At 37.0% G+C, this 24,749-nt stretch overlaps 18 protein-coding genes across 18 annotated transcripts; 10 read left to right on the forward strand and 8 right to left on the reverse strand. All coding sequences in view use genetic code 12, as the record gives it.

Annotated features, from left to right (window-relative positions):
• Nucleotides 1-36: 36 nt before the first annotated feature.
• DEHA2B13596g (DEHA2B13596p) lies at nucleotides 37-1,440 on the reverse strand (the record flags this gene model as incomplete). Its single annotated transcript, XM_457537.1, has 1 exon — nucleotides 37-1,440. One exon carries the CDS (start codon nucleotides 1,438-1,440, stop codon nucleotides 37-39), a length of 1,404 nt encoding a protein of 467 aa, XP_457537.2.
• A 560-nt stretch (nucleotides 1,441-2,000) lies between these two features.
• DEHA2B13618g (DEHA2B13618p) lies at nucleotides 2,001-2,447 on the reverse strand (the record flags this gene model as incomplete). The annotated part of the gene is made up of 1 exon (XM_457538.1): nucleotides 2,001-2,447. One exon carries the CDS (start codon nucleotides 2,445-2,447, stop codon nucleotides 2,001-2,003), a length of 447 nt encoding a protein of 148 aa, XP_457538.1.
• Nucleotides 2,448-2,633: 186 nt separating this feature from the next.
• Nucleotides 2,634-4,133, forward strand: DEHA2B13640g (DEHA2B13640p; the record flags this gene model as incomplete). The annotated part of the gene is made up of 1 exon (XM_457539.1): nucleotides 2,634-4,133. One exon carries the CDS (start codon nucleotides 2,634-2,636, stop codon nucleotides 4,131-4,133), a length of 1,500 nt encoding a protein of 499 aa, XP_457539.2.
• A 739-nt stretch (nucleotides 4,134-4,872) lies between these two features.
• On the forward strand, nucleotides 4,873-5,736 carry DEHA2B13662g (DEHA2B13662p; the record flags this gene model as incomplete). Its single annotated transcript, XM_457540.1, has 1 exon — nucleotides 4,873-5,736. One exon carries the CDS (start codon nucleotides 4,873-4,875, stop codon nucleotides 5,734-5,736), a length of 864 nt encoding a protein of 287 aa, XP_457540.2.
• Nucleotides 5,737-6,158: 422 nt separating this feature from the next.
• Nucleotides 6,159-6,917, reverse strand: DEHA2B13684g (DEHA2B13684p; the record flags this gene model as incomplete). Its single annotated transcript, XM_457541.1, has 1 exon — nucleotides 6,159-6,917. One exon carries the CDS (start codon nucleotides 6,915-6,917, stop codon nucleotides 6,159-6,161), a length of 759 nt encoding a protein of 252 aa, XP_457541.2.
• A 520-nt stretch (nucleotides 6,918-7,437) lies between these two features.
• Nucleotides 7,438-8,355, forward strand: DEHA2B13706g (DEHA2B13706p; the record flags this gene model as incomplete). The annotated part of the gene is made up of 1 exon (XM_457542.1): nucleotides 7,438-8,355. The coding sequence occupies one exon, from the start codon at nucleotides 7,438-7,440 to the stop codon at nucleotides 8,353-8,355; it is 918 nt and encodes a 305-aa protein (XP_457542.2).
• Nucleotides 8,356-8,607: 252 nt separating this feature from the next.
• Nucleotides 8,608-9,453, forward strand: DEHA2B13728g (DEHA2B13728p; the record flags this gene model as incomplete). Its single annotated transcript, XM_457543.1, has 1 exon — nucleotides 8,608-9,453. The coding sequence occupies one exon, from the start codon at nucleotides 8,608-8,610 to the stop codon at nucleotides 9,451-9,453; it is 846 nt and encodes a 281-aa protein (XP_457543.1).
• A 44-nt stretch (nucleotides 9,454-9,497) lies between these two features.
• Nucleotides 9,498-11,066, reverse strand: DEHA2B13750g (DEHA2B13750p; the record flags this gene model as incomplete). The annotated part of the gene is made up of 1 exon (XM_457544.1): nucleotides 9,498-11,066. One exon carries the CDS (start codon nucleotides 11,064-11,066, stop codon nucleotides 9,498-9,500), a length of 1,569 nt encoding a protein of 522 aa, XP_457544.2.
• Nucleotides 11,067-11,215: 149 nt separating this feature from the next.
• Nucleotides 11,216-12,334, forward strand: DEHA2B13772g (DEHA2B13772p; the record flags this gene model as incomplete). Its single annotated transcript, XM_002770077.1, has 1 exon — nucleotides 11,216-12,334. One exon carries the CDS (start codon nucleotides 11,216-11,218, stop codon nucleotides 12,332-12,334), a length of 1,119 nt encoding a protein of 372 aa, XP_002770123.1.
• On the reverse strand, nucleotides 12,329-13,747 carry DEHA2B13794g (DEHA2B13794p; the record flags this gene model as incomplete). Its single annotated transcript, XM_457546.1, has 1 exon — nucleotides 12,329-13,747. One exon carries the CDS (start codon nucleotides 13,745-13,747, stop codon nucleotides 12,329-12,331), a length of 1,419 nt encoding a protein of 472 aa, XP_457546.2.
• Nucleotides 13,748-13,969: 222 nt separating this feature from the next.
• DEHA2B13816g (DEHA2B13816p) lies at nucleotides 13,970-14,065 on the reverse strand (the record flags this gene model as incomplete). The annotated part of the gene is made up of 1 exon (XM_457547.1): nucleotides 13,970-14,065. The coding sequence occupies one exon, from the start codon at nucleotides 14,063-14,065 to the stop codon at nucleotides 13,970-13,972; it is 96 nt and encodes a 31-aa protein (XP_457547.1).
• Nucleotides 14,066-14,256: 191 nt separating this feature from the next.
• On the reverse strand, nucleotides 14,257-14,730 carry DEHA2B13838g (DEHA2B13838p; the record flags this gene model as incomplete). The annotated part of the gene is made up of 1 exon (XM_457548.1): nucleotides 14,257-14,730. One exon carries the CDS (start codon nucleotides 14,728-14,730, stop codon nucleotides 14,257-14,259), a length of 474 nt encoding a protein of 157 aa, XP_457548.2.
• A 219-nt stretch (nucleotides 14,731-14,949) lies between these two features.
• On the forward strand, nucleotides 14,950-15,702 carry DEHA2B13860g (DEHA2B13860p; the record flags this gene model as incomplete). The annotated part of the gene is made up of 1 exon (XM_457549.1): nucleotides 14,950-15,702. One exon carries the CDS (start codon nucleotides 14,950-14,952, stop codon nucleotides 15,700-15,702), a length of 753 nt encoding a protein of 250 aa, XP_457549.1.
• Nucleotides 15,703-15,947: 245 nt separating this feature from the next.
• Nucleotides 15,948-17,819, forward strand: DEHA2B13882g (DEHA2B13882p; the record flags this gene model as incomplete). Its single annotated transcript, XM_457550.1, has 1 exon — nucleotides 15,948-17,819. One exon carries the CDS (start codon nucleotides 15,948-15,950, stop codon nucleotides 17,817-17,819), a length of 1,872 nt encoding a protein of 623 aa, XP_457550.1.
• Nucleotides 17,820-18,476: 657 nt separating this feature from the next.
• On the forward strand, nucleotides 18,477-18,983 carry DEHA2B13904g (DEHA2B13904p; the record flags this gene model as incomplete). Its single annotated transcript, XM_457551.1, has 1 exon — nucleotides 18,477-18,983. The coding sequence occupies one exon, from the start codon at nucleotides 18,477-18,479 to the stop codon at nucleotides 18,981-18,983; it is 507 nt and encodes a 168-aa protein (XP_457551.2).
• Nucleotides 18,984-19,148: 165 nt separating this feature from the next.
• On the forward strand, nucleotides 19,149-20,696 carry DEHA2B13926g (DEHA2B13926p; the record flags this gene model as incomplete). Its single annotated transcript, XM_457552.1, has 1 exon — nucleotides 19,149-20,696. The coding sequence occupies one exon, from the start codon at nucleotides 19,149-19,151 to the stop codon at nucleotides 20,694-20,696; it is 1,548 nt and encodes a 515-aa protein (XP_457552.2).
• A 100-nt stretch (nucleotides 20,697-20,796) lies between these two features.
• DEHA2B13948g (DEHA2B13948p) lies at nucleotides 20,797-22,110 on the forward strand (the record flags this gene model as incomplete). Its single annotated transcript, XM_457553.1, has 1 exon — nucleotides 20,797-22,110. The coding sequence occupies one exon, from the start codon at nucleotides 20,797-20,799 to the stop codon at nucleotides 22,108-22,110; it is 1,314 nt and encodes a 437-aa protein (XP_457553.2).
• Nucleotides 22,111-22,309: 199 nt separating this feature from the next.
• DEHA2B13970g (DEHA2B13970p) lies at nucleotides 22,310-24,367 on the reverse strand (the record flags this gene model as incomplete). The annotated part of the gene is made up of 1 exon (XM_002770078.1): nucleotides 22,310-24,367. One exon carries the CDS (start codon nucleotides 24,365-24,367, stop codon nucleotides 22,310-22,312), a length of 2,058 nt encoding a protein of 685 aa, XP_002770124.1.
• Between the last annotated feature and the right edge of the window lie 382 nt (nucleotides 24,368-24,749).

Raw genomic sequence — 24,749 nt, forward strand, 5'->3', positions numbered from 1 at the left:
GATAATGATTAATGTATATGACAGAAGTAAATGATCCTATATTAAATTGAAAAATTCTAAACAAGACTTGTTAAATTCTTCAGGATTGTCTAAATAAATATGATGGCCGGCATCCTTGATGATTTGAAATGAACTCAAAGAATTAATCTTAGATAATTGCTCGAAAATGTGATATCCTCCTTTGAAATTCATCCAATCTTTATCACCGTAGAGCCACAAGGTCCTAATTTCCGAATCATGTAGGTATTTGACGAATCCTCTATCACATAGTGGTAGTTTGGCCAATATTTCATGATTGATCAACTTGGTAATTGCTAGCTCTCCAGATCCCTGGAACTGGTTGAAAATGGAATATGAATAATTGTGGAGCTTGAGAATTAAATCAACATTAACTTCATTTTCACCGTCATTAACTCTTAAATTCCTGAACCGTTGAAATGACCAATAGGATAATAACTTCGAATAAAATGGTCCTAAAATCTGTAACATTTGAAATGGGGACTTATTCCACTCCCATAGTTTTTGCAATAAAATGTGTTTTGGAAACTTTGGTTTGCCTAGCTTTTCCCACAACTCTTTGAACTCTTCGTCGTGGACTATAATTTCGTCCTCTGTCTGTACAGTAACCAAATCCTTTAAAGGATCACTACTGTCATGGAAATCCAGCTTATTATTTATCAAACTGATGTAATTTGATTCCGTTCCCATTGGACTTACTATGATGAACTCGGTAATAATCTTGGAGTCATCTTCTCGCAGGTCACAGTATTGGTTGTTGTACTTCATTAAATAACAACTAGACAAATAACCACCCATAGAATGTCCTATCAATTTAAAATGCCTCAAGTTTCGGTGGATTCTCCACTCTTCGATCTTATTGATAAACCAATCTTCTATGTTCAAAATCTGTTCGATCTCCTCGCTTTTTGTAGAAGGCTTAACTAAGAATTCGGTAGGAAATTTAGGCCGAGACGAGTTCCCAAACCCTGGTAGATCTATAACATGCAACCGTACCCCTGGTTTTGCCTTAACGATCTGCTCGAAATTCTTCACGAAATATCCCAAAGCTGCCATATATCCATGAATTAACACAATATCAACTACTTCGTTGGGGGAGACTGCTTTCACCCTATTTTCCAAATAAAATTCATGGATCGTCACCCCCCCTCCAATATCAACATCTACAAATTCTCCTGTAATTTGAGCGTCCTCCGGAATACCATTTTCGCTATTTGGGGGATGAAGGTAGATATCGTCTGATAGAATAGCCTTGAACAATTCATACTCAATTAACCGATTCCTCAATTTGGCTTGTTCGATTCCTTCACTTCGATTTTCGTCTGGTAAACTGTCACTGCCACTTTTCAAGTATTTTGGAAACGACCACCAATCGGTTAGGGATTTAGTTAACGAGATTGATGATGGTCTTCTTTCACCCATACTTTTACAATAATGCTATTTTCTCTCTTATCCACACAAATTTTCTACGGTCGGTGTGTATTGATTAACACGACCCACAGCTCACCGAATAGTCAAACCTTTTGACCAATTCGAAATTTCATATGTTATCAACGTAAAAATCCATATGATAAGAGATACAATAGCCACGTGAAAATTGAACGCAGACATAATTAAGCGAGGATGTAAATAATAAGCAGATATATTAGACTAAATAAAGATATAACTAGCCCTTTCTACATATTGAAAGGGTCTGGATTGTATAGAATTAGGTGACCGTGTCTAATGTAAAAAAAGCGAACTATAAATGGTACCAAAACGGTTCAAAAGAAATAGAATTTAATCTCTAGATAAGAATGCAATGCATGTGCGAACAGTTACAGTAATCGAGTACCACACCGAACACATAGCAGCCAGAAGCCAGGCAAATAGGATGTAACCCTTGTATGTAGAAATTATTCGTATGCATGGGAAATTATGGGGCCGTAAGCCATTACGTTTGGCCCGAATCATAGTAATTACTGCGAACGGACCAAGGCCACCTATTTGCCGATTTCAGAATACGCAGGTGGAGATGTTTCGTTTCTATCATTTCTATCACTGGTAGAGCCATACGTAGGATTAGCAATAGGTAACGGCTCGTTATCGACCGGTTCTCTATGGTGATGATGGTGGTGATGGTGGTGGTGGAGTGGATTTCTGGAATCCCTCGATGTCCGAGAGGTTCCTCCACCATACTGATTTTCAAGATCTGGCCGCGTTTGATACACATAGTACACTTTGGATTCGTGGCTTATAGCATAAGGAGGGTATTTTGCGATAATATACCATGAATGAATCAATCCCGGGAAATATCCCAACATACACAATAGGATGTTAATTAGTGAATCGCAGGTACAAAGGCCTCTTCTAATCCACACCGGTAACGGTGGAAAGAACACGGATACCACTATGAGGCAGATATCAGATAAACATTCACAACAACACATGTTATTTGACTATAAAGAGTACCATGTATACATAGAAACCTCTTTGCACTTTTCTGTTAGAGGAATGACTGGGTCATTTTACAGGTTACAATTTATGAGAACAATTTGCAGATTACGGTTTGATAGAGCATTTGCCATTATATACTACTTCTATTAGTAGTCCTTCTTTCTCTATAAACACTAAGAATGCTGACGGTTACGTTTAATATTAGCTTTAGCAATACAAACAAGAAGGTAACATCTGTTAAGTCGCAATCGGTTAATCAATTGATTCAAACAGCGTTGGAAAAATTCAAAATAGATGGACAACAAGGCGAATTGTTCCATAATGGAAAAAAGCTAGACAGCTCATTGCCTATAAGGTTAACGAACTTGGTTAACAACTCCAAGTTAGTGCTTGTTGTTAGCCACGAGTCGAAGGAAAAATTGGTGAATATCAAGTTGGCGATCAATGCTAAAAATGAAATCAAATCGTACATTTTGAAAACGAGTAATACGAGGTCGTTGATGGAGATACTCGAAGAGTTTGAGAGAAGAAATGACTGCAATATAAGGGGCGGGGGAGAATTCGAATTGACTGTTTTGAACAGTAAGATTGGCAGTGGTAGCAAGGAGATCAAATCCAGTTTGAAGTCGATCATAGGGAGCGATGTTTCGAGCTTGGTGATGAGATTGGCATATTTGCAAACCAACAACAATGCAGAAGAACAGCAGAAGATCAATGAAATACAGAAACAAAGAATGAAGGAGTACCAGAGACAGGAACGGGAGAGAAGAGAAGTAGAGCAAAGAAACCAGGAGCAGACTGCAAGACATGAGGCTGCAAGACAGGAACTGCAACAGCAGGAGCAAGTACAAACCACAGCACAAACAGACGAGATTGACACTTCTCAGGCCCTAGAATCACTGCATAGCTCTGCTAAAAGACATTTGAGTCATTCAGAGGCTGTACAAGTCAACACAAGTGAAACAGCTACAACAGACGACACAACCACACCTGAAGGGTCAGATCAGTCGTCGCCAGTGCCAATTGAGCAAAAAGACACGGTATACATCCCGTCAGCGTTCTCCACGTACGAAAACCCCGACGACGACTACGAAATGACAGTCGATCAGGCCCAGAAGTACCATAAAATGATCATCAACTCGTCCAAAAAGCCTGCAGCACCCAAACCCAAATCAAAGCCGTCAAAATACTCTATCAGGATCAAGTTCCCCGATAGAATCATGCTACAGCTAGAAATGAACGATCCAACTGCAAAATTGGGCCATCTCCTCAAGAAAATCGACGAATACTTGGTGCCCGAATTTCAGAACAACTACAACCTCAAAATTGGATACCCCCCCTTTTCCAAAATTCCCATGTCGCTCACTCACAACAACACCCCTCTCGCAGACTCCCCCTTCTTCCAGGACGAAAAAATCGTTTTGATCTGGGAATCCCTTGTCCCCCATGCAAAAGGTCCCTACATAGTCGAAAGCGATTTTGCACGCGAGAATGTAAAGCAGATCAACGAACTTCCAGAGATAAAGTTAGAAACGAATAGAAGTAACCTACCTGCAGATTCCAATCCTCGATCCGCCGTCCCCTCGGCATCCTCTTCTTCCTCATCCTACCATAATTCCGAAAAATCAAGCGCCAATGCTTCCAAAAAAATTCCAAAATGGTTCAAACCTACCAAATAGCGCAATTTGCCCGATTCCCTTATCGTAGTCTGCGGGCCTGAACCGGCCTGCAACTTTTAACAGTCCCATGCCTACATCTACTCACATAAAATCGTTCAATTTACAATATTTGACATCAATCGCTTATAAGTGTGATGTCTAGACGTCAATAATTAGTCTCCATGTCTTATTTCACCTGTATAGCCATATCCTATTGTTATCCTTATCAATATAAAAGAAGAGACCATTCTAGATTGTAGTATGAGTCATTGTATTAGTAAAAAGCGGACTCTTGGTTACCCGTGTTAACTATGGGAGGTACGGCTTCGTAAAACTTTCACGGTAAATATCAGACCGGACGTAAATAAAATTTTTCATGAGTGAAAAATTATAAAAAGTCTTCAAATTCCCCGACCGAGCTTTTTGAGAAAAACTCCTTTTTCTTAATTATTCACAACAACAACAACAAGATTACATCTCAGAAGTTTACCTTTTTCATTTTTTGCCTTATTATTTAGAAATTAATTATAAATCAAAAATGTGTGCTTAAATTTAATTAAATTTAATTTAAAAATTAGAAAGTTATTAAAAGTTTAAAAATAAAACTATTAATTACAGTTACTAAAGTTGTTGTTTACCCCTTATTTAAAATGTTATCGTGAAAGAAATAGTTAATCCGTCCAAAATGACGTTCCCATATTGTTATCCATATTAATTTTATTATATATTGTTATTGTTTGAAGAAAAAATAAATTACCAAATGTCTGCTACTACCAATACTACCAACCGTGCATCAGGCACCAATCCTTTGATTTTATGTGGCGATTCGATGTTCGAATCGTCCGATATGTTTAGCCATCCACAGGGCCCCGACTCGGTCTTGGAGAATGACATTATTCCTATGAAGCACGAGTCTATGGAAGAGTTATCGTCGCACTTGCCTCTCGATGACCAGTTGAACAACGACTTGCAAAAGACATCGCCATTCAACATCCACTCGTCTGTATTGGACTCGGTGTTTTCTAGCACCATGGATGAAAACGACCAGTTGCAGGACCATACTCCTATGTTTGATGAATTAGATGTCATCATGGATGAGGGTAAGGCCAGCCTGAAGGACGACTGGGTGTCGCTTTTCGGCGGAAACGACGATAGCGGCAAGCGTGAAGAGACAAATGTCTCGATGAACGCTCCAACCAAGAGATCTTACAGTGAGGTTGACACATTCGAGACGATCGAGGAATCGATCGAGCCTGAATTGGAGCCAACCGCACCTAAGCAATTGTTTACGCCAACCCAATCCAACTTGTCTACTCCAATCATTGATACTCAATCGAAGGTTACTAAGAACAAGAAGGCTAAGGTTGACCACTTAGGATGCATTAGCTACTCTAAGAAACAAAGATCTGAACTGTTAGTTCCTGTCGTAACTGAAACTGGTGATCCAATGTCTATGAAGCGTGCCAGAAATACTGAAGCCGCCAGAAGATCGAGAGCTCGTAAGTTAGAGAGAATGAACCAATTGGAAGTCAAGGTTGAAGAGTTAATCGGCGAAAAGACTGATTTAGCAAATGAAGTCTTGAGATTAAAGGAGATCTTGATTGCTAATGGTATCAGCCATTAGATATTGTGTTTATTGTTTGTTTTCCATATTCTATTAGTGTTTTAATTCAGTTCTTATATTGTTCTAAATAAATATTTTAAAGTATAAATTGTTGTAGGAATACTGTACCTTGTTGGGCACTGTGGCATGCTAGATGTGAATGTAAATTTTCACTACGATGTAAACTAGTTTATATAATTATATTATAGTACAACAATAAGTAAACAAGCGAGTTATCTCAGCCTAAATTGTATTTGTTAACATTTCATTCTACCATTTCTGGGTGATAATACCACTTTCTAGAAAACCAGCCTGTTTCTTGAGGATTGGTCATTGACTATGGCACAGAAAAGCAGTTTCTGCTTGAGCCAGAATCGTCCACCGTAACTAATTGAAGTGCTCACTAAAGGCTTACTGCCGCGTCTTCCACATTATATATCAATCTACTTCTTAGCATACGTTACCAATGCATCGGTGCCAAACTGTTCCAACTTTTCCTTGGTTAAGTCCTCTAGACAATTCGTAGCCGACATTTCGTTTTCGAATTCAATGAACGACAAATTCCTCACCTTCACCAACCGACTATTAATAAAACCCCCATACGCTTCAAAAAACTCCAAAAGGTCTCCATTGGTGATTTCGGGCTTCAAGTTCTGGATCAAAAGTATCTTGTTGGGTGGGATGGCCTTCCAGGTTTGTGCTTTCTTGACTCCCAGTTTCTTGACTCCCTTAGCATCACCTGCTGCCTGTTCGTTAGCCTTCATCTTCAACTGCTTCCGTATTTCTATCGCCTCTTCATCCTTCAATATATCACGGTAGTAATTATCCGAGTTACTTCTAGCGTACTCTACATGCATGGGCTTCCCAAACAACTCGTGCTCCTGTAATCCGTGGATTGCAGCTTCACTCGCTGTCTTGTTCTCAAATGTAACAAATGCCTGTCCCTTCATTTTGAGGTTCTTATGTGCTGTGATCTGTATAATTTTCCCGTACTTCTGAAACACACTCTCCAATTCTCCCTTGAGTTTATTCACCGACACCTTATCATTCAAATTATTCACATACACCGTCTCCGTGCTCTCAGCATCATTCGTTCCATCATTCGTTGCACCACCAGTACCGGTTCCATCCACTTTCTCCACTACAGAATCCTCGGCATTACCATTTATATCTCCGGTTTGTTCATCAATTTTACCTTCCATTGATCCTATTATCTCTTAATCTGTCTAAAATACGTCAATTAGTACCATCCCAAACAATTTTTCAGCTTCTCACTGTCATTACAACAGACGAATTCGTCAAATGTTAACCGCACAATATTAGGTATCCACACGAATATTTAGCTCTTGGTGTAAGGATGTACCTAATGGGGATTGGAATCCCTGCACTAGCTTCTTCACTCACTACTATCTCCGAGATAACGGCTAAAACGCGACATAAGCGCAGAAAACTACTAATTACGTAAGAATACGACAGAATCATTTCTAAGCCGAAACCGCACAAGGAACAAAATTGTCCTCAGGCACAAATTCTGGCCTTTTTTAAGCCAATCATGATACGCCTAAACGTAAGCAGAATGGATTAGATGCAGTGCACGTGACTTATGTCTCTTTTTTGATTTACTTATAAACTGTCAGAAAAGAAAAATTAGCAAATAGTGGTTAATTCATAATTTGTATTAAATCCTATTAAAGACTAGTATAGCGTTATATTCACGAAAGAATGTCATTAGTTACGTTAAAAAACCAAATAGGGGGATTATTGAAGAAGTCGAAGTCGGATGAAGAGTTGGAAAGGATCGATGCTTCGTTATCTAATAATAACAGACCATATGGGTCAACAAATGATGGAGATGATAGAACACAGGAAATAATAGTGGAAGAGGCCATGGCTAACGCGTCTAAGCTGAACGGTTCTGTGAGCAGTGAAGATGACGAGAAGGTAGGGTTTTTCGATAAATTTGACCCTAGAGTGATGTCGGACATAATTATTGGTTTATCTGACGGATTGACGGTTCCTTTTGCTTTGACGGCAGGGTTGTCATCGTTAGGTAACTCTAAGTTGGTCATTACGGGTGGTATGGCAGAATTGGTGTCGGGGGCGATTTCTATGGGATTAGGGGGGTTTTTAGCAGCTAAATCAGAGTTGGAATACTATAAATCACAGGTGAAGAAGGAAAAGTTAGAGTTTTTCAAGAAGCCGGAGATGATCAACCAGGACGCAGCAGAAATAATGTTTGAATTGGGGGCTTCCGAGCAGACCATTGGGTCGTTTTTGAAAGACTTGGATTCGCAACCTAAGAACCTCATCGATTTTGTTATTCGTTTCGGAAAGGGCCTCGAAGAGCCTGCTGAGGGCAGAGAAATCACATCGGCATTGACCATTGGACTGGCCTACTTCTTGGGTGGTTTCGTTCCATTATTACCATATTTTTTCTGCACGGTAGTCAAAACTGGCTTGATTACATCAGTTATTGTTATGTTGATCACCTTATTTATATTCGGTTACATCAAGACTTCCATCTCCTTGGGAGAAGATTGCGGAAGGGGTAAGAAATTCATCGAAGGTATTCAAATGGTGGCTATTGGATCTGTCGCAGCTGGGGCTGCCTGGACTTTAGTATACTTTATTGATAATTAATTGTGTTTCTTCCATACTCTCCCCACACCATTTGCATTACTTATTTTACGCTATAGAACTCTCTTTCTTTGTATATCTCTTATTTCATTAATGTATATTAGCTACTGTAAGTGACTATTACTGTAATTTTTACCTAACCTGTAAAATATTCATATTTACAGGTTTATATATTTTTTGGGGGGCCTCCATTAGTGGCGTTATGGAAAATTCGTTTAACTACTACTAACTGTATCCTTATCCAGTCAATCAAATATGTCGCATAGATTCGCTGAAATTATATCAAAAGTAGCTATTCCATTAGGTATAACGGTTACCTTAGGGCAATCGGCACTTTACGATGTCGAAGGTGGTAAAAGAGCTGTTATTTTCGATAGATTAAATGGTGTTCAACAACAAGTTATTGGGGAAGGAACCCACTTTTTAATCCCATGGTTACAGAAAGCCATTATTTATGATGTGAAAACGAAACCGAAGACCATTGCAACTACTACTGGATCAAAGGATTTACAGAATGTTTCATTAACTTTGAGAGTACTCCATAGACCTGAAGTGTTGAAATTACCGGTCATCTATCAATCGTTAGGTTTAGATTACGATGAAAGGGTTTTACCAGCCATTGGTAATGAAGTTTTGAAATCGATTGTTGCGCAATTCGATGCTGCAGAATTGATCACGCAAAGAGAAGTGGTGTCTGCTAGAATTAGACAAGAATTGTCCCGTAGAGCTAACGAATTTAATATCCAATTGGAAGATGTTTCCATCACTCATATGACTTTTGGTAGGGAATTTACCAAAGCGGTTGAACAAAAGCAAATCGCTCAACAAGATGCAGAAAGAGCGAAATACTTGGTTGAAAAGGCAGAACAAGAAAAGAAGGCTAACATTATTAGAGCTGAAGGTGAAGCCGAAAGTGCTGAAACCGTGTCTAAGGCGTTGGCTAAGGCTGGTGACGGTTTATTGATGATCAGAAGATTAGAAGCCTCTAAAGATATTGCTGCTACTTTAGCTAATTCGCCAAATGTTTCTTACTTGCCAAGTGGTGGTAAGGGCGGTGACAATGACTCTAAAAATTCTTTATTGTTAAATGTTGGTCGTTAAACCTAAATATTATTTGTAAATAACTTTATACATGTTCTATGAATTCAAATATCTAAGATAACTAATTCATCATTAATGCCCGGTGTAGTTACGCCATTTTTAATTAATGATTCAATATCTTCAATCTCTTTAACGCAACCGCTAGTCAAATTCACGATATCATTTCTGGAATTACCCACGACGACATCGTCTTCAACTCTGATTCCGATACCTTGATACCATTTAGGATATTTATCGTTCATTGGAATATATAATCCAGGCTCAATCGTGATTACGTTTCCTTCTTTAATCTTCTGAAACCTTGAAACTGATGGAATATCATGAAGATCTAATCCTAAATGATGACCAATATAATGTGGGAAGAGATCTTTTGAAACATCATATTTTGATACATTTGAAAACCCAGGCAACTTTTTGATTTCCTTAGTTAGACTGTCAACCGAGAATTCATGAAGATTATTTATTGAAACATCATTACTCTCGTAGCACAAATCAATACATTGTTTGTTAACTTTCAAAACAATTTCATAGATATCTCTTTGTGGTTCACTGAATCCACTTGGTGAGTTTGGCCATGCCCTTGAAATATCCGAGCAATAACCTCCCAACTTCCCACCAGCATCAATAAAAACCAATTCATCTTTATATAACAAATCATCATTTCTTGTATAATGAATTGTTAATGCATTTGGCCCACTGGCTATGACGGGAATATAAGCCTGCTTATCACAACCACCTTTAACGAATTGATAATCTAGGTATTTTGCTAAAGTTTTTTCCGACTTAAGCGGAGATTCAGAACCTACCTTTCCCATGGCTTTGTTGATAGCCCTACTAGATATTTGTGCAGCTGCATGCATCACTTCAATTTCACTGAAAGATTTGATAGATCTCTGTTGTGCAATCATGCTATTTAATGGCTTGACCTGCTTATTAGTGCTTTTGATAAGTTCTTGAATACTGGAAGAATTTTTGTTCAAGACGTTTAAATTAAAGAATGATGAAAATTTACTTGATGATCCTGGTACACCATTTGACTTGTCATCCCAATAGACGATATCATTTCTAGATAATAGTATTTCAACATATTTCTTAACATTATTAATATCATCAACATAATCTGCATTAAAAAAATCGTACGCTCCTTGTAACCCCAGTCTTTCACCTTCCCATAATTCTATTTGCGGATTCTTAGGTGGTACTAACATATGCAAAATAACATCTTCCTCATTACCTCTATCATGCTGTTTCTCAATAATGGCTACCGAGTTGGGTTCTAGCCATCCTGTCATATAGTACAAGTTATTGTCTTGCTGAAAATCATAAAATACGCTTCCGGAACTAAATTGTACCTCATTTCCCACTAGAATTGCCAATGATTTTACAGGCAATTGCTTTGCCAATTCAAGTCTACGATCATAATATTCAAGAGCACTTATTCCTGGAGTGATATTGCCAGGCGAAGGTAAATAATGAGGTCTTGTTTCGTGGGTAGGTTGTCCGGTATTATAAGGAACAGTTAAATTTGATCTCTTAGGCAAATTTAAATTTCTAACACATTTGACAAAAGGTTGCTGTCTAATAGTATTCACTCTTTTTATTAAGGAATACATAATGTCATCTATACAAGGATAAATAACAAATCACAGATAAGAGTCTGTTTTTCCCAAAATTTGTGTGAAAAATTTGTGCTTTTTCAAATCTCGATATGCAATAAACACGAATAGATTGCAAAATCCAAAATCCTTCCAGAGTTTAGCAAATGGCTCGTATTACGTTCGACGACTCCAAAGGGTTTTGCTACATGAATTCACTTGATGATGAAATACCGAAGTCAAAAAACAAAGAAATGGAAGTCACCAATGGATTCGATCTATTACCTTGGGATAAGCATGTTATAGATGAAGAAGATGAGGTTGAAGATGAAAGTGAGCAACAACATGAAGAACAATCTTCGAAAAAGACAAAGAAACTTACGAAGCAAGAAAGGAGGGAACAAAGACAACAGAAAAAAATTAACGCATCTAGGAATCGAATGTTGAAAAGACAGCAGGAATTATCAACTGCTGCCATAGATGATACGAAAAATGTTGAAGATAATCCATTTGCAATTCAACAAGACATAAAAAAGCTCTATTCCAAGATTACTAAGACGAGTGGGTCGGCCATAAAGAAAGATTTCAAAATTTTCCAATATCAATCAGTTGCATTATATAAATCGGACATAGAACATATTCTACCTGAAGAATGGATAAACGACAATAATATTTCGTTTGTATATGAGCTAATAACACAAATGTTTTTGGTTAAAACAGAAAATAAGTTTAGTTATCAAATTCAATTGCTTTATCCGTCTTTAGTACAATTATTTCTTCATATTCCTATTGGGAATGATTTTGAGAATATACTACCCATAAAAGAATTACAAAAGCTGAAATTTATATTTATCCCTGTTAATTACATTGATAACTATCAACAAATAGATTTGGAACAAGCGAATAATGGAGATCATTGGGTTCTTTGCTTATTAAATCTCATTAATAATAAATTATATGTATACAATTCCATGCACGATCTAGATGACGAAAATAACGAACTATTAAAGGAATTAACTAAGCGTTTAAAATTATGCAAGTCAATTATCAGAAATAATTCATCTATTGAAATTATTCAAATGAAATGTGATCAGCAAACAAACTTTAATGACTGCGGTGTATATGTTCTGATGATGACTTGTTGCTTGATCGAGAGATTGTTGTACGATAAAGCTATTAATTTAGATATCAGCAATATAAAATTCAATGCATTGCGTGGAAGGTTATACATGCTAGAATTGATATATAAATTGTCAAGACAGCTAATTGTTGCTCAAAACTTATGAATTAAGTGCCTGTTCAATTAGACAGCCCTTTATTAAGTTAGCAATGCTATCTCCTGTTAAACGATTCTCTAAATCTTTTATTTGCTCAGCCAAATTATTTTGTTTAATACCTGAATTATAAAACAAGTCATTGCCGTAATCATAACCAATACCTAGTTCACCTAATTTCAAAATAGATATAAATAATAATAAGTCATTTGTCATAGAATCATTCGAATAGCCCAACAATGACATCAAATTAGACTTTGATATCCTCTTAGTTATGGAAATAATCAATAAGAAGTTTTTGAAATCAACCACATTATTTATAAATTGTATGAAACTCAAAGCATTACGAGGAAACGTGTAGCCCAAAATGCTAATTAATTTGTTTTTAAATACATCTTCATTAAAGTTTATTTTAAACTCTTTAAAATTAGATTCTGATAAACTCAAAAAGACCTCATGAACTGTAAACTCAAACGTATTATTATCATTAAATAATTCAAACAAAATTTCATTATCAGAACCTATAATATTGCTGAACTCATAATTCAATAAGGATAGATTCTTGAATGGCTTTGTTATTGCTATGGATATTTTGAACATGATCAAAATTTCCATTTGCAAACTAACCGGATCAAAATTTAAGATATCTAGAGGTTTTAACGTTGATTCATCATTAATTAATGCATCAAACTCAATCAAGAACTCATCAAATTTACCTTGGTTGAAATAGACAGTTAGGTGTAACCAATTCAAAAGCCAATAATATTGTATTTCTTTGTTCGAATTGTTAATGTTTATTAGCATTTCGTTCTTATTATAATAAACAGTTACCTTCTTGAAATAATTATTTATAGTTTTGAATGCATTCAAGCTAGAAGTGGTAGCACTTGAACTCGACTCATTATTCAGCGGAAACCATATTAAGTTGTATAAAGTAGTTGTATATTGGATGAAATTAAACTCCATATATCTGTTTTGAATGAATTGATTCAAATCATTTGGCTGTGATCGAAACTGAATAACTGAATGAAATTGATTTAGTATAGTTAGTATTTGTTGGTAATTTCCTTGGATTGTATATATTTTAGATAGGTTTCCAATTTTTTCCATTATTTGTTCCTTATCAGTATCTTGCAAACAATCATGTAGCTCATCAGTATATTTGTTTACTAGTAATCTATTGGCCTTATCAACTGAGGCACTCCATTCTGAGGTGAATACCGTGTTTTCATTACTCAAATAACTAATCATTGATTTATAACTTGGATGAAGTGATTGGTATTTATTCATTATTTTCAAGGCCCTAATAGCAGTGTCTTTGGTTAATTGCCTCAATGTGTCATTACTGCTCGAATGAAGACTTTCAAACGTATATGCTAGCCTATTAACATTCAAATAATCAATATCTATATCTATATCAGTCATCGTATGGTATGCTAGGAATGATAAATATCTTTAATGTATGTGAATTTCGTGGATCAATTATGCGTATCAGAGATAGTCTAATTTTTGCACTACTTCTATATATAAAACTTATTATACATTAAAAGCTAGAAGATAAATGATACATGAAGTATATAGCTTGTAACATGTTTAGCTTGTAACATGTTTAGCAGAAGTGATATTAAACAAATAGCAAAAATATGTCTAGAAATTGAACGGTTCTATGCTTTTATTTATATTCGTAAAGTTCAAGAAATGTTCTGATGCTCTAAGACGACGTTTAACATATTCCTCTAACATCCTCGATTCTCGGATTCTCGATGCTAAGCTAGATGTAGATACTGTGAAGTATATGCTTTTTAAAATACCATTAAATAGAATATAATGCACTTAAATTTGGCACCAACCGGTTTCTAATCATGATTTAAAGTTTCAGTTCCAATAATAATATCAGTCTAGTGGCTTGCTATCAGTGTATATGACGAAAAACTCTATAATATAACCAGGCTAGTCAGGTACAGGCAACACACGTTGAATAAGATTTCCGCAATTCCCCAGCAGAAAGGAATCCATGTACTCATATTTAAAGAGCCAGCTTTATAAATAGCCAGTAGTAACAACCCAATTATAGCGCCACATATGAACCCCTGTGCTAAACCTAACAATAAGTACATCAGAACTAGTACTATACATCCCAATATAGTTCCCTTCAGTATGGGATTAGAAATTTTATGGCGATAATTGTTGGAAATTTGGTTAAAAACAGCTAGCAACCCTGCAGTAAGATAGAACCCTCCGAACAATATTAGAGACCAAAATACAGTAAACTTCCATATGTCGAATGAATAATATAAATACAGTGATTGGAAATCAGATGAGGTGGGACCTAATGGCCAATAAAGTGATGGAAATGGCGGCACTGTGTACCCTATGGGTACGTTCTGGGAACTAACAAAGATCTTCATCCATATACTTCAATAATATCCCGATTATCTTGTATAAGATACCCCATATAGTGATATTTAGCACTCTAGTAGTTCTCTATAGTAGCAGTTTATATCAACTACAATTATTTATATGCAGGATCACGAAATCGAGAAATTCCTTGCCACCGATTATAATAGCCTTAGTTAAGAATAGGTATATCAAGTGAATAATTCAACAATTGTTTATTAAAAGAAGTCATGTCTAGAAGATACGATTCAAGAACTACAATCTTTTCCCCTGAAGGGAGATTATATCAAGTTGAATATGCACAAGAAGCTATATCTCAAGCAGGAACTGCGATTGGGATTTTATCGACTGAAGGTGTTGTGTTAGCGTGTGAAAAGAAGTTTACATCTAAATTGTTGGACGATGATGGATCAGCAGAAAAATTGTACGTGTTGAATGATAATATGATTTGTGCAGTTGCTGGTATGACGGCCGATGCTTCTATATTAGTGAACAACGCTAGGGTAAACGCACAACAGTATTTGAAGTTATATAACGAAGATATTCCATGTGAATCATTGATTAGAAAGATATGCGATATTAAGCAAGGTTACACCCAGCATGGTGGTTTGAGACCGTTTGGGGTGTCATTTTTATATGCGGGATACGACGATAGATACAACTTCCAATTGTTCACTTCCAATCCTTCAGGTAACTATTCTGGATGGAAGGCGACTAGTATTGGTGCCAATAACTCTGCTTCGCAAACATTATTAAAGAAAGATTACAAAGATGACATGAATTTGAAAGAAGCGTGTGAATTAGCAATAAAGATCTTATCCAAAACAATTGATAACTCGAACTTGAATAGCGATAAATTAGAATTCGCTACTTTAAGCCATTCTTCTAACAAAGAGAAAATAGTCCATAAGATTTGGGGTTCTGAAGACATCGATTCATTGATCAAAGAGTCTGGTGTATTAGATAGAGTAGATGAAGAGTAAGTACAGATTTACATAATAAACAAGAAAAATCATTGATAAGGCTATTGTAGATGTTTAGGTAGATGTAAGATTTGCAGTGGTAGCATACCAGCTACTTAAATGTCTATAAGAACACGACCGTGATGATCTACCTGTAATACAGTCTATCAATATCTTGTTATAACGATTTTGTGTCACACCGGTATCATATAAATTTAGATAGAGCTTGCTACACTCGAATAAGTATCCTTTAAGACCAGGCAACAATGACGGAGATCTTCAAAACTAATGTAAAAAGTTCGAAGCTAATTGATGAGATCAATTCGACGAATACAATATCAGCGGAATTATGCCAGGTATTGTCTGATTTGAATCAATTTACGAACAACTACTTGACTAACCACTTGCTACCCACTATTGATGAGTTAACTGACACTTACAAACATGATAGAAATTTAAAGATTTTACAGAACTGTTTCCAGCAGTTATGTTATTTCCTAGGAGTTGATAAGAATTGCACTAATTTGTTGATTAATTACAATCAATTGATATCTATCGCAAACCAATTAGAGAAGTTGTCTCCACCAGAGGAAATCGAAATCAAAGATGCAAAATATACTGAAATTGTGTATTCCTTAAACAATTTAATCAACATTTATTTGATTTTGATCATTTATTCCAAAAAATCGAACTCATTGATCTATAATACAATCCACTATAAGAATCAGTTAAATTATTGGAATGATTTGAAAAACTCGCCATTGAACAAGTTAATCTACTTTATTCAGATTTCACCAGTTAAGTTGTACGAATTAGGGCAAATTATATTGGTCAATTTTAAAGAGATATTTCAAACTTCAATGGAGCAAGATTTAGTTAGTAATGCTAAACTCTTCATCAACTCGAGTCAAAAGACAATTCTCAAATTATTGAACAAGGCTCCGACATTTTCGATGTACCAAATGAATACAAATAGATTGAGTCAGTTCAATTTCATCTATCAGACTCCGATTAATATTATCAACAAGGAAATACAAAGTAAAGTGGATCACTTAAATTCTAAAATTACCCTTAACTGTGAAGCTTTAGGGGAAATGATTAATAGTTTACCGAAGGAAATCCCCAAAAACATCACCGACAATTTCAAGAACCTTTCAGTATATGAACATTTAGAGAAATTGGATAATAAGTCTTCAGATCCAATAAATAGTAGAATATTGAAATTGATCAAAGAAAAGTCAGTTGCAGAGAATACAAAGCCTTCAAGGTTTGTTCGTTATTGGCCAGTTATATTAACAGTTTTAAGGTATGGACCCTCAAGCTCGATCAACTTGTATCAGAACCGGTACGAGATCGCTAAATGGATAAAGTTCAATCTTATCGATACCGTTATTGGATTCGGAAAAAATTGGGTAATAAAACCCATTAACGATATGCTAAGCATATTAAGACACGATGACAATTTTAACGAACTAAGCATCATAAGTAAGGACTCTTTACAATCGGACTTAGATTCTCTAGAAAGAATGGTCATTGACTACGTGGTTGATTACGATAAGGTAGACAAGGCAGAGATAACTAAACAGATCCATGAAGCCATTCAAGAAGGAAACTTAACTATGTTGATGTCAAACTACGAGCAAGATATACGTAATCCGTTCAAATCATTGGCCAAAGGTTCGTTGGTAAGAGGCCTCTTGATTCAGTTACAAAAAACCAAGGTTGACGGAGGCGTGGCTGTAAGTGGTATCGACAAAATGTTGAAGTCGCAACAATTAGTGTTCGGAGTAGTAGCCATCAGTCCTTCCATCTTGATCCTCTATCAAGCATACCAATTCATGATCAAAAAGTCCGCCAAACCAATCATGATCAACGGCAAACAATTGAACATTATATGCTTGAAATCATTAAATAAAATCGAAAAGCTCATTAGTCATCCCCAGGACAACCTAAAGATGGGTGAGCTATTCATAGAAGTGATAAATTTGCAGCTCCACTCCAGCATGATTATTCCTTCGCAAATAAAAGCAGAATGGATCCAAGACCTCAACGAGCTCAACAAGGTCAATGTCACCAAGGATATGAAGTTGGCAATTATCTCCAGAATATGGAACATGTATAGTTATTATTTTAGATAAAATACATTTGTCACCCACCTCTCCCCTCCTCTCTTCTCCTCTGTCGCTTCCATGCGTCTAATTCCGATCAGTACCAATTTAATTATCATATATTATTGAGAATTACCGGATTTTATTCGAATGCGATCTACCTGAGTGAACATTGGGTAAACACTTGTCTATAGTCCCGTTGATACCTCAAGCCCGGAGCATTCTTTCAACAACGGAAACAATTACATCCTTTGCATACACCGGAAAAGCCATTTTGCGTTACGCAAAATAGTTCCGATGCGTGATGGAGAGAACATCGCTCAAATTATGGGACAATGTCGTGACAGCAGTCAGAGATGTCGCAGTTAATCGGCCGTCCAAAAGCTACTACGACTTTCCCCTCTCCGTCACGACTGTAAACATTGCGGGGAGTGCAAATTTGGCGGAAGTCGATGGGGGATCTTCCTCGGTGGGGACACTAAGATACACAAAGAAGACCCCACCAACCGTGAAAAATAGACTTATCTGCAGGATGGGACATAAATGATATTTTTAATATAACTCCAGATAATACCCTTGTTTATAATACAATTGCTATAGGATATTGGTGTCTATAGCATTTTGTAGTTAAGTTACACAAGAGTTTTGGATTTAAGTATAAGGTAGGAAATAGAGACGGGAATTAATATGGAGAATCTGGAGAATATTGAAGACCTGCACCAAACACACATGGGTTCAAGTACGAACCCAATAGCTAAGTATGGAACGAAAACAGCATCAGGAAATGCCCGAATTTTTAATTGTAAACAGTGCAATAGAGCATTTACTAGAGAAGAGCATTTGACAAGACATACATTGCTGACACACAACAAATTGAAGCCGTTTGTGTGTGGAATATGCTCGAGGCCTTTTTCCCGAAGAGACTTGCTTTTGAGACATGCTAAGAACCTCCACCAAGGTTCCGAGTTAGCAGTAAGTAGGATAAGGAAGCTGTACAAGAGAAGTACCAAGGAGGAGGACGATTCGGATGATTCTAATGGCCATTCTCCCCCCACTAACATAAATGATTCTACGCCAAAATCCGAGAGTGCGATCAACGAAAACCCGGTGGTACAGTCAATAGAAGGAAATAAGGAGTACGAATCGCCCGAGAAGAAGAAGTTGAAGATGTCTGTTAATATGTTAGTAAGTTAGTGATGTATAGATGAGTAAGGACTGTTTCTATAGTTAAATGCATGTGTTACGTTGATTTGTCTATTCGGATGTAAGATTCCCTGAGTATGGATTTGTGCGATGTAGAGATGCTGATAGAGTGAACTAAAATAAATTTCATTACGATAATGAAGCCATCGTTTAATAATGACAGGAACACCAGTATTTCAGTATAAGATACAGTATGAAGCGTGGTATTTTATAGTGACTTCGAGTGGGTTGCACTTTTATTTTAATAAGTCAAAACGGAAGTCTTATTGGCAATTGTATGATGTTTTCGAAGATAATCCTGGCATCGACCAGAATGAGTTTATCAATTGCATTAACATGGAAGATATTGCATTGTTGATGTGCAGAGTCAATGGTTTAAAGGGGTTGGATGGATACTTCTTTAAGGAGTCAAAAAGAAATGAGAAGGATTTACAGAAGAAATCTATAGATGTGGATAGTATAAACACCCGTAGCAGAGATGAGGAAGGAGTAGAAGAGGAAATAGTTGACAAACAAGGAACAACAGAAAGTGAAGAAGAGGAGGAAGAGATAGTGGAATATGACAAAGATGCAAAAGAAGAGTTTATACGTAATTTGCTTCTAGAAGAAGGGTACATGCAAGAAGAGGCAGAAAAGAAAGATGAAGAGACTCCGGATGTATTGAACCTAGGATATTCATCGAGTGAAGATGACTCTGAAGCAGAAGAAGACCGGGATATAAAAAACGACCAGGATGACAATAATGAGGAAGAAATAAGGCATAACGATATACATGATGATAAACGTAAGAATACCGATGAAGACCATAATGAGACAGACCTATATCAAGACCAAATAGAAGAGAAAGGTGAAGTGCACAACGAAGAGAAAAAGGAAGAGAAATATGATGGTGAACAAAGTGAAGAAGACCATGATGAACACAAAATACATGATGCTGATGATAGTGACGACGAAACTCAAGGCAATCGGGGTTTAGACCTATCACTATCTGAGGATGAAATAGACGCTACAAAAGAATTTTTACAATTACTTGATTCCTACAAAGATAGGATATCGGTGTACGATCCATGGTTTTTAATCGAAGAAGAATTGCTACCTGAACTTATTACAAAACCTGAATATTATTCTATTGATGATTCATCAGAAAGAGAGAGGATATTCAACCAGTGGTGTAAAATTCAACAAGATGAACCACAAGAAACAATTTCTGATACTGGTGTCCAACAACCTGATGTGTACCCCACTATAACTCAGATGTATTTTAGATATCTTCAAAATCATAAGAAGGAGCTCAAGAAATATTTCTATTCCGAATTCAGCACTAAGTTTTCAAATGAAATTGACCTAACTTTTGGTGAATTACTTGCGAAAGAGAGAGAATCGCTTTACCGTCAATATAAAATCATGATAACTGATTACGCAGAATACGAAAAAAAGATGAAGAAATCTGGCCTGAATGATGCAAACTTGAAAAAACTAAAGCTTATCACCTTCTTGAATAAGAACAGAAAATGTCTTCCAAATAACGCAATAAGAGAAGATGTTTTGCAAATAGAGAATTCAACTGAGGACGCATTTAGCAAGTGGGCGAAAATTTGTAATTTGTATAATATACCTACATCAATAGGTAATAACGTTGAAAACTTCATAGTCGGCGATGAAAAGCGGTTGCAATCATATATAGAAACGATAACTAAGTCATAACTATCATATTAATAAATAATTCCTGTATCATATTTTTCGGAAATGTACTTGATCGGCCTGAAAAATTGAGGCCCTCAGATATCAAATATCACCACGTACCATGTCTAAAAGAATTGTCGTGACAGGTCTTGGGCTAGTAACACCATTGGGAGTTGGGGTAAAGTCATCATGGGCTAATCTTATTGCAAACAAGAGTGGATTGATTTCAACAACTACGTTACCGGATTATGAATCGGCCGGGTGGGATAAAATACCATCGAAAGTTGTAGGTAAAGTCCCACAAGGCCCAATTACTGAAGGAAAATGGACTTCGACGGATCATTTTGAAAAAGGAGAAGCAAGAAGGTTTGCATTGTTTTCACAATACGGCCTCGTTGCTACAGAAGAAGCGTTGAAGGATGCTAATTGGTTTCCGCAAAGTGAAGAGGAACAGAATTATACCGGGGTAGCTGTGGGAAGTGGAATAGGTTCATTCGAAGATGTATATGAAAACTCTGTGAATTTTTCACAATCTGGATATAAAAAGGTTCAACCATTATTCGTACCTAAAATATTGACTAATATGGCTGCTGGGAATATATCTATAAAGTATGGATTAAAGGGCCCTAATCATTCAGTTTCAACAGCATGCGCTACAGGTTTACATTCCATAGGAGATGCATATAATTTTATTAAAAACGGCTATGCGAAGGTTATGGTTGCAGGTGGAACTGAAGCCACCATTCATCCATTGGCATTAGCTGGTTTTGCAAGAGCCAAGTCAGTTGTGACGAATTATAATGATGATCCAACAAAAGCATCTAGACCATTTGACAAAGATAGAAGTGGATTCGTATTATCAGAGGGATGCGGGATGATGATTTTAGAAGAGCTTGACCATGCTTTGAATAGAGGCCTCACAGAGAAGGATATATATGGAGAAATCAAAGGGTATGGTTTATCGGGAGATGCAAATCATATTACCGCTCCACGCGAAGATGGTGATGGTGCTTACAGAGCTATGACGATGGCCTTGAAATTTGCCGGAGTATCACCAGAGGAAGTTGATTACGTCAATGCTCATGCTACGTCTACAGTAATAGGGGATAGATCAGAGAATAATGCAATTGCAGAATTATTTAAAAATAATAACAATTTATCTGTATCATCCACCAAGTCGTCAATTGGTCATTTATTGGGAGCAGCCGGAGCCGTTGAGCTGATATTTACGGTCAAAACTATAAAGGAGAATATGATGCCACCATCTTTAAACTTGGATAATATTGGTGGTCATGAAGACGACGACTCATCTATGTTTAACAAGTTTGATTACATTCCGAATGAAAGCAAACAGAAGCAAGCTAATTACTCCCTTTGTAATTCCTTTGGGTTTGGTGGGACCAATAGTTCATTATGTTTAAGCAAGTACAAGTAGAAAGTGTTGTACAAAAAAGAAAACCTTGCTTCCATTATATATCCTTTGACAGTGAAACTAAATAGTAATCAATAATAAATATTACGTCAGAGTCGCCTGAATATTTGAGTATTTAAATATTTTATATTTGATGTACAGTTGCTAAGTAAATGAGAGTAGTGATATAACATCACTATAAATAATACAATTCTAAATGTTACTAACATTGATGAAGCAAAGAATTTTTGGGCCAGTCGTATCCAGTATCTTCCCATGATGTGAGATTGGTATTTTGGTATGCCTTTGGGTGGGTCTCAATGTAGTTGGAGGTTGGATAATCATCCGGATCACAACTTACATTGATGGCATCTTCTGGCTGGTAAACTCTGACATGATCAACACGCATGGTAAGTGGGAAATGCAAAGCGTTCCAGTCGATATAAGCCCAGTTATTGGAGATACCAAAATTCATAACCAATGACATTGGTTCTTTAGACATCAATCTACGCCCCACATTTCCATTCGGTCCTAAGGCATAAGCATGAACGGTCAATGTTGGATCCTCACCGACATGCCATGTCAAATATCCATCATCGTCATCATTTAAATATTCATATCCATAGGTCTGGAAATTATGTTCATTGTCACCTTCAGAATACCACGACACGTTCAAGGTCGTTGTACCAGAAACTGCTTGTTGCAATGGACCACCCGTATAAGTGTTCAAAGTTGTGACCGAATCATTATGAATTGATACGAAATTATAATCAGGATAATACCAGATATCAAATGGAGCAATTTGCATCGATTGTGACGCCACACCAACACCTACATCAGTACTAACTTCACCTTCAAGAACATCATATTCTGGACAACCTCTTCCTTTACCTGGACTAGGATGATCCTCCCCAGAACAAGTACATTTATTTAATCTCTGACCTGGCAAGTACGAAATTCCATCAGGAGATGATTGGTTTGCAGTAATACCGGCATCACACGAGTCGTACGTGTATGGCCATACACCTTCAGTAGTCGCCATGTATCCAGGACGACCTAAATTACCCATAGACCATAAACCTGGCCACAATCCAGACACATTACCGTACCCTGGTAGTCTGGCAGAAAATTCTAAGTACCCTTGGGTAAAGCACATTTTATTCCAACTTTGGACCATACCAGATCTGTAAAACACATCATGATTCTTGTATGCATCCATTCTCAAGTTCAAGGTACCATTGGCAGTCGTCACAGCATCTGGATCATAGTATTCTAAATCCATGGTACCACCGTACCAAAGATCTGCAGCTTGGAAAAATTGATCGTCACCTTCGTAGAAGGTTCTACCTTCTGCATTAAATTCATCGGAAAAAACTAACTTCCACGTTTCACCCTTGGAAGTCTTTTTAGTTAAAGCTTCTGCGGGAGTATCTGGATCAACCAAATCTGTCCTAATAGCACTCAAAAGGGGATAATGGTACGATGTCAAAATCTCGTAGCTCTCAGGAGTATAAGGCTCGGTAACACCAGAATATGTCAACACAGGTAACAAGATGAACACAACAATAGCTCCCACTACCAAGAAAATTACCCCTATTAACCCACCCAACGATCTTCTATCCATATTCTTTAAATCGTGAATGAATCTGTTCTTATCGTACGCTGCGTCCTCGATGGGATCTGGGTTGTGTAAATAATCATCCGGTTCCTTTTCGTCTATATGTAAAGGAAATGACGATGCAGGGTATCCTCCGAAAGGACTGAAGTCAGTTCCCGGTAAAAACGGGTTGGTAGACTTATTAGAAATTGACGAATCGTCATCCGACTTACGCGTGCTCTGGTGGTTCTGTTGGAGGTTGTTGGAACTACCGAACATGTTCGATGAAAGTGAGGTCGAAGATACCACTCTCGAGCCCGCCATAGATGGATATCTGTCGTATTCTGACGGTACTTGGATGTTCTGCGACGAGTCCCCGTTAGGGATCCCCAAAGAGTTCCGAAGCCCTGTAGTATCGTCTTGGGAGTCTTCGTGGGACAACAAATTGGATGTGGTTCCATTTTGTGAGTAATACCCATTGAAAGTGTTGAAGGCACCTCCGTAATTAGGGTCATTTAAATGGCGGTTCATCTGGTTATAATCTGCCAGTTGACTCGAAGATGACGGTTGATTCAGCTCAAATGAGCTCTCATCGTCTATTGGGGAAGCAAACGGGTTTTCCACCTCTGGGTTTCCCTGGTTAGCGTCATTTGGCGTATTATACGTTAAATCCCTTTGTGCCATGATCCAAGTCTAATCTATGTTTAATCTAGCGAATGTATCTCCTTTAAGCTGCAAAATCCAATACTCTCTACCCTGAATAGCACAACTACTTTAAACTAATGGGACTTGCTATATTATCCTTCCAAGATACCTAATATAAGGATCATTTCATCACTTCCAAGACATTTGTGTTCTAAGAACTGGTACTAAATGGCTATGCAATTTTTAATTGAGCCACACACGTATCCTTTTTCATAAGAAATTTCCACGCATAAAAGAAGAAAAATTTCGTGTCTTTGTGTCCACAGGAGTAAGCACCTTTTGCATTGAATCAATGGGCCTCTGTTGGCATATTGGTACAAGAAAATGTTGGAGGAAACAGGGGCGCAACAGGCCAAGACTA

Source organism: Debaryomyces hansenii (assembly GCF_000006445.2).
Source record: "Debaryomyces hansenii CBS767 chromosome B complete sequence".
NCBI lineage: Eukaryota > Fungi > Ascomycota > Pichiomycetes > Serinales > Debaryomycetaceae > Debaryomyces > Debaryomyces hansenii.